We start from the raw sequence: 10,218 nt of genomic DNA on the forward strand, positions 1-10,218 counted from the left end.
CATCAACAATGCCTTTTCCAGCATGATGGAGCACCTTGCCATAAAGCAAAGTTGATAACTAAATGGCTCAGGGAACAAAACAAAGATTTTGGGTCCATTGCCTGGAACCTCCCCAGATCTTAATCCCATTGAGAACTTGTGGTCAATCATCAAGAGACGGGTGGACAAACAAAAAAACAACAATTCTGACAAAATGCAAGCATTGATTGTGCAGGAATGGACAAAATGCAAGCATTGATTGTGCAGGAATGGACTGCTATCAGTCAGGATTTGGTCCAGAAGTTGATTGAGAGCATGCCAGGGAGAATTGCAGAGGTCCTGAAGAAGGGTCAACACTGCAAATATTGACTTGCTGCATTAACTCATTCTAACTGTCAATATAAGCTTTTGTTACTCATAATATGATTGCAATTATATTTCTGTAGGTGATTAAAACATCTGACAAACACATAAAAACCAAAGGGCAGCAGATCATGTGAAAATATAATTGTATCATCCTCAAAACTTCTGGCCATGACTGTACAAGAATATAACTACTATAATATACGACATTGAGAGAAAGAAGCGGCGGCACATCCCATCTATGGCTGATACTAATGCCGCTAGGCCTATTTTAAAAAAACAAACGCCAGGATGTTGGTATATAATTTGATCAAACCATTTTGCCCCATGTACCACATGCAGGTCCCCCTGGTTCACACGGGTCCCTACGCTAACTCCACAACGTGTCGGTCAGCGACCGCCAACCCCACAGAGCGTGCACATGCAGGGAAGGGAGACCATGGAATGGCCCTGCAACCCCAATGTCACAGGACCAAACCCAAAATGCCACACCAGCGAGGAAGGCTGCCCCCAAACAACACAAGTATGAGTATGGTATTGCACTCACCACTGCTGCAGACAGAATGGAAAAGACATAAGGCACTGACATGTGAGCACAGGCATATCCTGCTAAATTTGGGTAGGGACCCGTGTGAACCAGGGGACCTGCACATGGTACACGGGGCAATATGGTTTGATAAAATTATATACCAACATCCTGGCGTTTTTTTTTTTTTTTTTTTTTAAATAGGCCTAGTATCAGGCATTAGTATCAGCCATAGGTGGGATATACAGCCGCTCCTTTCTCTCCATGTTGTATTTTATAGTCCTCTCTTTTCTGAGCAGCTGGCACTCCCCTTCATAAGACCCACATGAACCAAATTAGCAGGATATACCTGTGCTCACATGTCAGTGCCTTATGTCTTTCCCATTCTGTCTGCAGCAGTGGTGGTGAGTGCAATACCATATTCATACTTGTGTTGTTTGGGGGCAGCCTTCCCCGCCGGTGGTGCCGGCTGGGTTTTGGTGGGGCATTTTGGGTTTGGTCCTGTGACATGGGGGTTGCAGGGCCATTCCATGGCCTCCCTTCCCTGCATGTGCACACTTTGCGGGATTGGCGGTCGCTGACCGACAGTGTGAAGTTCGCGTAGGGACCCGTGTGGACCAGAGGACCTGCATGTGGTACATGGGGCAATATGGTTTGATCAAATTATATACCAACATCCTGGCGTTGGTTTTTAAAATAGGCCTAGCGGTATTAGTATCAGCCATAGGTGGGATGTGCAGCCGCTCCTTTCTCTCCATGTCGTATAACTACTATAACACTGCTCTTTTATACAAAAATGTAACTACAATAATACTGTCTCCTATACACAAGACTATTATAATACAGCTCCAATGTAACTAGTGACTGTAGTATATTCAGTATAATGACCAGACTTTTCTTAATAAACTAAGTTTTATTATGAACACTTAACATGTATAAACATTGATATAACACAACAAAACATTGATCAGACAAAACAAATACAAACCATTTTCTACACTGCAGTTCTCACCCTCACCTCTAGGGGCGCTCTATCCTGGGCTTTAATGTTTCTCCTCATTCACAGTAAAATACCATCTATATAGAACCGCTTATTCCAACAACAAAACTGGAACCAACTAACTTTTCTATAGGAAATGTTGCATTAAAACTCTAAAACTGTTAGTGCAGCCTATAAAATACTCATTGGATGTTCTCTGCTTCTAAGGCTGCAACGATCTGCGCAGCAGATGGACGTTCCTTGGGGTCCTCGCTGGAGCACATAAAGAACAGCTCAATGACGCGCTGGTAGGCGTCGTCCAGTTCGTCCATGTTGAGTGGCGGCCGGGTCCCCAGCGCTTCATAGTAGGCATCTTCATCAAAGTCATCTTCATCGAACGAGTCCTCTGTAAAGAAATGGGAGAAGTGATGAGTGGGTGAAGGGGAATATCACCGCCATACACAGCCGGGTAGTGACTGCACCTTCGTCATCGTCTTCAGGCGGCAGGTTGACGTGAGGGATGGACAGAGTCATCATCTCCCAAAGTGTTAGACCAAAAGCATAGATGTCAGCTTTATCGGTGATCACCCCGTCCTCCTCCAGAGCTTCCTTAGGCTTCCAGGATTCAGTGCCGATGTAATACGCCTTAGGATCACTCACTGCAAGGGAAGAAGGGGTTAATCAGCAACTGAAAATCAGCTTGCTTTATAGCTGATCGTCTGGCATCAGGTTCCCATCTCATCTCTCCAAGTAGAAGAGGTCACAGACCCCTGCTGCCATATAATATCACTATGTACCCCACAGACCCCTGCTGCCATATAATATCACTATGTACCCCACAGACCCCTGCTGCCATATATCACTATATACCCCACAGACCCCTGCTGCCATATAATATCACTATGTACCCCACAGACCCCTACTGTCATATCACTATATACCCCACAGACCCCTGCTGCCATATAATATCACTATATACCCCACAGACCCCTACTGTCATATATCACTATATACCCCACAGACCCCTACTGTCATATCACTATATACCCCACAGACCCCTACTGTCATATCACTATATACCCCACAGACCCCTGCTGCCATATAATATCACTATATACCCCACAGACCCCTACTGTCATATCACTATGTACCGTATGGACTCCTGCTGTCATATATCACTATATACCCCACAGACCCCTACTGTCATATATAACTATATACCCCACATACCCCTGCTGCCATATATAACTATATACCCCACAGACCCCTGCTGCCATATAATATCACCATGTACCCCACAGACCCCTACTGTCATATCACTATGTACCGTATGGACTCCTGCTGTCATATATCACTATATACCCCACAGACCCCTACTGTCATATATAACTATATACCCCACATACCCCTGCTGCCATATATAACTATATACCCCACAGACCCCTGCTGCCATATAATATCACCATGTACCCCACAGACCCCTACTGTCATATCACTATGTACCGTATGGACTCCTGCTATCATATATCACTATATACCCCACAGACCCCTACTGTCATATATAACTATATACCCCACATACCCCTGCTGCCATATATAACTATATACCCCACAGACCCCTGCTGCCATATAATATCACCATGTACCCCACAGACCCCTACTGTCATATCACTATATACCCAACTGAGCCCTACTGCCATATATAACTATATACCCCACAGACCATGCTGGCATATAATATCACTATATACCCCTGCTGCCATATATAACTATATACCCCACAGACCCCTGCTGCCATATAACACTGTGTACCCCACAGACCCCTACTGTCATATAATATCACTAAATACCCAACTGAGCCCTACTGCCATATATAACTATATACCCCACAGACCCCTGCTGCCATATAATATCACTATATACCCCACAGACCCCTGCTGCCATATAATATTACTGTATATACCCCACAGACCCCTGTTGCCATATAATATTACTGTATATACCCCACAGACCCCTGCTGCCATATAATATCACTGTATATACCCCACAGACCCCTGCTGCCATATAATATCACTATATACCACACAGACCCCTGCTGCCATATAATATTACTGTATATACCCCACAGACCCCTGCTGCCATATAATATCACTATATACCACACAGACCCCTGCTGCCATATAATATTACTGTATATACCCCACAGACCCCTGCTGCCATATAATATCACTATATACCACACAGACCCCTGCTGCCATATAATATTACTGTATATACCCCACAGACCCCTGCTGCCACATAATATTACTGTATATACCCCACAGACCCCTGCTGCCATATAATATCACTATATACCCTACAGACCCCTGCTGCCATATAATATTACTGTATACCCTACAGACCCCTGCTGCCATATAATATCACTGTACCCTACAGACACTCAGGACACTCACTGATCATGTTCTCGTCCAGCGGCAGGGACACTCCGACATCGCAGATCTTGATGGACTCGAAGTCACCTTTGATGACCACGTTAGAGGATTTGATGTCACCGTGTAGGATTTTCTTATCGTTGTGCAGATACTGGAGGGAAAGGGAGAATAAGACGTCAGACAAAGCAGCCTGCACCCCCACACCCTGCCTGGACATGGACCAGGACCGTGCAGAGAACCCCACATCAGAACCCATGAGGAATCGGTTTTATAGGGAGTGGAGCTGAGTGGCAGATGTGACATCACCAGATCTTCCATTGAAACCAATGGGACAGTCTATAAGGTAAAACATGGTTTTTGAGGAGAAAATGAACATGATTTCCTTATCAGACATATTCACTTCTATGGGGAGTAGCCGTATACCCGCAGCAGTCCCCTCTATGGGGAGTAGCCGTATACCCGCAGCAGTCCCCTCTATGGGGAGTAGCCGTATACCCGCAGCAGTCCCCTCTATGGGGAGTAGCCGTATACCCGCAGCAGTCCCCTCTATGGGGAGTAGCCGTATACCCGCAGCAGTCCCCTCTATGGGGAGTAGCCGTATACCCGCAGCAGTCCCCTCTATGGGGAGTAGCCGTATACCCGCAGCAGTCCCCTCTATGGGGAGTAGCCGTATACCCGCAGCAGTCCCCTCTATGGGGAGTAGCCGTATACCCGCAGCAGTCCCCTCTATGGGGAGTAGCCGTATACCCGCAGCAGTCCCCTCTATGGGGAGTAGCCGTATACCTGCAGCAGTCCCCTCTATGGGGAGTAGCCGTATACCCGCAGCAGTGCCCTCTATGGGGAGTAGCTGTATTCCCGCAGCAGTCCCCTCTATGGGGAGTAGCTGTATACCCGCAGCAGTCCCCTCTATGGGGAGTAGCCGTATACCCGCAGCAGTCCCCTCTATGGGGAGTAGCCGTATACCCGCAGCAGTCCCCTCTATGGGGAGTAGCCGTATACCCGCAGCAGTCCCCTGTATGGGGAGTAGCTGTATACCTGCAGTATTCAGTGGTAAAGAACTGAATGCAGCTCTGGATGTGACTGGTGAATAAATGTGAAGGTTGCTCAGGATGTGACTGATGAGGAACTATAAAATGCAGCTCTTGATGGGAGTGGTGAAGTACTGTGAATGCTACACTATAACTCCCATCATGCCTGGACAGTCAGAGACGACGCTTGGGCTTCTGGGGAGAAAGTCATGGTGCAGGCCCGTAATAAGTCAGCTTGTGACACAGGGCAGGAAGGGGTTAAACACAGTTACTCCCCAAACCCTGATAAAGCTCTCCTACAGGTGGGTGCAGTCACATGACCCGGTAACCTGTAAAAGTACAGGTTCCCTTCAGGCAGCAAGATGAATATTATACAGGGTTAGGATGAGACTGAGTACCTTCAGCCCCTGCGCCATGTTCAGCGCCACCTTCAGGATGATGTCAGCAGGAAAGGGGCCCAGACTCTTCTCGCTCCTCTCCTCTATGAGGTCGTTCAGCGACTTCTCTCCGCCGTACTCCATGGCCAGGCAGAGGCTGCCATCTGTAGTCTTGGCGATGCCTCTGTAACCTGAGGGGTTAAGAGATTATAGCTTGTATTATACTTCAGAGCTGCACTCACTATTCTGAATAGAGAGTTATTATGGAGATCAATGACAGCCGTACAGACTGCCAGTAGATACAGTCTAGGTGCGGATGTATAGGCCCATTGGCATACTGTCAGGGTTTCCAGACTTCTATTACACATCTGTCACTCACCAATGATGTTGGGATGTTGCAGATTTTTGAGGATTTTCGCCTCTTCATTCAGCCTCTTCTCATACAGGTTTTTGCTGGACTTATCACATTGTTTATTCACCTTCTTCACAGCCCAAGGAGAGTGAGACAAACCCTTAGGAGACCTGAGGGGCGAAAAAAAGATTATCTTAGTGTGCTCCAGAGCTGCACTCACTATTCTGCTGGGGGGGGGATGTCACTGTGTACATACATTACTTATCCTGTACTGATCCTGAGTTACATCCTGTATTATACTCCAGAGCTGCACTCACTATTCTGCTGGTGGGGTCACTGTGTACATACATTACTTATCCTGTACTGATCCTGAGTTACATCCTGTATTATACTCCAGAGCTGCACTCACTATTCTGCTGGTGGGGTCACTGTGTACATACATTACTTATCCTGTACTGATACTGAGTTACATCCTGTATTATACCCCAGAGCTGCACTCACTATTCTGCTGGTGGGGTCACTGTGTACATACATTACTTATCCTGTACTGATCCTGAGTTACATCCTGTATTATACCCCAGAGCTGCACTCACTATTCTGCTGGTGGGGTCACACTGTGTACATACATTACATCACTTATCCTGAGTTACATCCTGTATTATACTCCAGAGCTGCACTCACTATTCTGCTGGTGGGGTCACTGTGTACATACATTACTTATCCTGTACTGATCCTGAGTTACATCCTGTATTATACTCCAGAGCTGCACTCACTATTCTGCTGGTGGGGAGTAACTGTAGATTTACCTTTTCATCAGGTAGACACTGACTCCGGTGCCGTAACCAAACTTCTTCATGAAGGGAGATGCTGGGATAGAGAAGGCCGGGGAGGGGGTGGAGGTTGCTGTGATAGTAAGATAGAACGCTCAGGTTATAATAGTCCAGCAGTGCTTTATTATAAATCAGTCCCACATAACACGCAGGCTATTGCGGTTCTCTCCAGTCACACTGGCTCCTTCCCTTCATGTTACTGATCCTCCGCTACTTGAGTCAGTTACATGAAGTCATGTGACATCTAGGCTTCGCCCAGGGAAGGGGGGGGGGTTATAAAATGACAGTTTGAAATTATGTTGCCACCTATAGTGACATCACATGACCATGTATGACTGCAACATATCTCCTCCCATCTACATCACTATGATGACATCATCCTGCTCAGTATACCACCCCCTATATCCTATGACATCATACCCTTCTCAGTATAACACCCCCCTATATCCGATGACATCTTCCTGCTCAGTATACCACCCTCCTATATCCTGACATCATCCTGCTCAGTGTAACACCTCCTATATCCTATGACATCATCCTGCTCAGTACAACACCTCCTATATCCTATGACATCACACCTATCTGTATAACCAAACTCCATATTTTAATTCAAGCATGACGTAACACTAAATAACATTTCTTAGTATCACTGTAAGCAGTGACGTCACTCCCTTCCCATCCATCATACGGACCCATACCTCATAGTTACGTCAACCCCTAACACGTTACTATACAAGTGACACTATGTCACTTCATACAGCTGTATGATAAAATGACACTGCGTCACACATACAGTGACGTCACATGCCGGTGTACACACTATTCCCCCAAGTGATACGGGGGTGGCGGCTCTCACCCGAGCTCTTCTTCCTCTCCACCTTACAGGGGGTCTTGAAGCTGCTCTCTGGCGCCTCCATGGTGTCCGCTGATTCCGGCTCTCCGCTATTTCTCGTACACTCCGCAGTTTCTCCCGCGACGTTTTCAAACCAAAGCTGGCGCGCGCCCGCTCGTGACGTCACGTTAAAAAGCCGACGTGCTCGCGCGCGTACCAACGTCCACGGAGAAGGGCGCGCACGTACTGTTTCTATAATGAGGAGGCGGGGCACAACAACCAAATGTGTGATACTGTGGACTGTGTATGGAAGCATGTTATGGGTGATAGGTGATACTGCCATATGCACTGTATCTGACTGGACTGCATCCGTTTCTGAGGTATGATACTGTGTGCTAGGCTGTGAGTCTAAGCCTGTTGTGTGATACTGCTGTAATGTATGTGTGCAATATACCATTAGGCAGCTGTGGCTCAGTGCCTAGGGCACAGCAGGAGGAAGGAAAAAACTTTTGTTTTGTTTTTATTAATTTTTTTAGTCTCCCACCTCCAATTCCGACTTGCCAGGACATCTGGTGTCTTTTCAAAGGGGCACGGTAGGGAGTTATGGCGGTATTGGTCTGGTATGGTGGTCTTACCCAGTCACAGTATGGTGGTATTGGTCAGGTCTGGTATGGTGGTCTTACCCAGTCACAGTATGGCGGTATTGGTCAGGTCTGGTATGGTGGTCTTACCCAGTCACAGTATGGCGGTATTGGTCAGGTCTGGTATGGTGGTCTTACCCAGTCACAGTATGGCGGTATTGGTCAGGTCTGGTATGGTGGTCTTACCCAGTCACAGTATGGTGGTATTGGTCAGGTCTGGTATGGTGGTCTTACCCAGTCACAGTATGGCGGTATTGGTCAGGTCTGGTATGGTGGTCTTACCCAGTCACAGTATGGTGGTATTGGTCAGGTCTGGTCTGGTCTGGTGGTCTTCAGTCAACGTATAGTGGTATTGGTCAGGTCTGGTATGGCAGTGTTAACCAGTCACAGTATGGCGGTATAGGTCTGGTATGGTGGTCTTACCCAGTCACAGTATGGCGGTATTGGTCAGGTCTGGTCTGGTGGTCTCCAGTCAGCATATGATGGTATTGGTCAGGTCTCCAGTCACCGTATAGTGGTATTGGTCAGGTCTGGTATGGCAGTGTTATCCAGTCACCGTATGGTGGTATTGGTCAGGTCTGGTCTGGTATGGTGGTCTCCAGTCACCGTATAGTGGTATTGGTCAGGTCTTGTGTGGTAGTGTTATCCAGTGACAGTATGGTGGTATTGGTCTGGTCTGATGTGGTCTTGGTATTGGTCAGGTCTGGTGTGGTGGTGTTATCGAGTTACAGTATGGTGGTGTTGGTCAGGTCTGGTGTGATGGTGTTATCCAGTCACCATATGATAGCAGTGACAGGACCCTACCACCCCTATATTATGCATACACTCCGCTCATGTATAGGTCTTCCACTAGAGGGTGCCAGCAGCTTATTCCCTACAGTTATAGCTGTAACTTGCTCCTTCAGACTGAGCATCCGTGTTCTTGGGGAGAGAAAGGGGGATGTATTGGATATCTGCAGAACTTGTGGTGTAGATCAGCTCTGCTGTGTCACAGGGGCACGATGCCTGCGGGTTGAGGTGGACCACCTGTGCCCCCTGCCCCTGTGTGACGATTGATGCTGTGTTTCAAGCTTCTGCTATGATCTGAGCAGATCTCCCAGGGGGCCCCTGATAAATGATCTATCCTGAGAATACGGACATTCGGCTGTCATTGTCTCCGCCAGGAATCTGAAGGCCCCTGATGATGTCATCAGATCATTTACAGGCACATTCTTTCTAAGCTGAAGATTTATTGTTCTGCATTATTTCATTATTAGACCATGAAATGTGTCGGTCCATTTCCTGACCATTGTAGATAGGGGCACAAGGGGGAAGCAAGGAAGAGACCCGCCCTGGAGCTGGTATAGCAGCTGTGGTTGCAGCGGTTTTGTGGAGGAAGAGCGTGGAGCCACAAGTGTAATGCGGAAAAACTGGTCAACAATGCACTGCAAAGACATTGCTATATTGGAATTATTGGACGTGCATTGTATTTTGGGACTGAAGTCGAGAGTTCTATAAATTTCCATCAATTTATCAGCGTGTTACGGATCCGTACAAGGCTCAAAATCTTTACTGAATCAGCAACGCGTTTCAGGAGTGATAAAGTACTGTACGGAAATTAATGCATGCTCTCTGCCTGTTGGGCTTGTAAATTCTGTAAATAATCATTGTATGGGCAAATGTACAAAGGTTAATGTTGCATTTCAGGACCTGTTGCCAACAACGCTTTTCTACAATGTTCAGGACCAAGGCTAAATGTTGTAAATGGATCAATGAGTTTTGGGACTCTTCTGGTACCGTACTGAATATAGTGGATGAGCACATTGGGGGCTAAACCTCTACAGTTCTGTAAATCTTCATCAGTTTAACCACGCGTTTCAGGACAGAATAATAAAGCTGA

General features: G+C 46.9%; 1 protein-coding gene across 1 annotated transcript; it reads right to left on the reverse strand.

The window, feature by feature from the left end:
* Positions 1-1,761: 1,761 nt before the first annotated feature.
* On the reverse strand, positions 1,762-7,897 carry PBK (PDZ binding kinase). Its single transcript, XM_069973978.1, has 7 exons — positions 7,723-7,897; positions 6,843-6,939; positions 6,064-6,206; positions 5,706-5,875; positions 4,301-4,430; positions 2,330-2,506; positions 1,762-2,253 (listed from the first exon to the last, which is right to left on the reverse strand). The coding sequence occupies exons 1-7, from the start codon at positions 7,781-7,783 to the stop codon at positions 2,051-2,053; spliced, it is 981 nt and encodes a 326-aa protein (XP_069830079.1). The 5' UTR covers positions 7,784-7,897; the 3' UTR covers positions 1,762-2,050.
* Positions 7,898-10,218: the final 2,321 nt, after the last annotated feature.

This window comes from Dendropsophus ebraccatus, chromosome 6 (genome assembly GCF_027789765.1).
Source record: "Dendropsophus ebraccatus isolate aDenEbr1 chromosome 6, aDenEbr1.pat, whole genome shotgun sequence".
Lineage (NCBI taxonomy): Eukaryota > Metazoa > Chordata > Amphibia > Anura > Hylidae > Dendropsophus > Dendropsophus ebraccatus.

Coding starts and splice junctions, on each gene's coding strand:
- PBK (XM_069973978.1), bottom strand. CDS start 7,783: ATGGAGGCGCCAGAGAGCAGCTTCAAGACCCCCTGTAAGGTGGAGAGG. Junction 6,207..6,842: donor AGTGTCTACCTGATGAAAAG/GTAAATCTACAG, acceptor TTCGCCCCTCAG/GTCTCCTAAGGGTTTGTCTC. Junction 5,876..6,063: donor GCAACATCCCAACATCATTG/GTGAGTGACAGA, acceptor TTAACCCCTCAG/GTTACAGAGGCATCGCCAAG.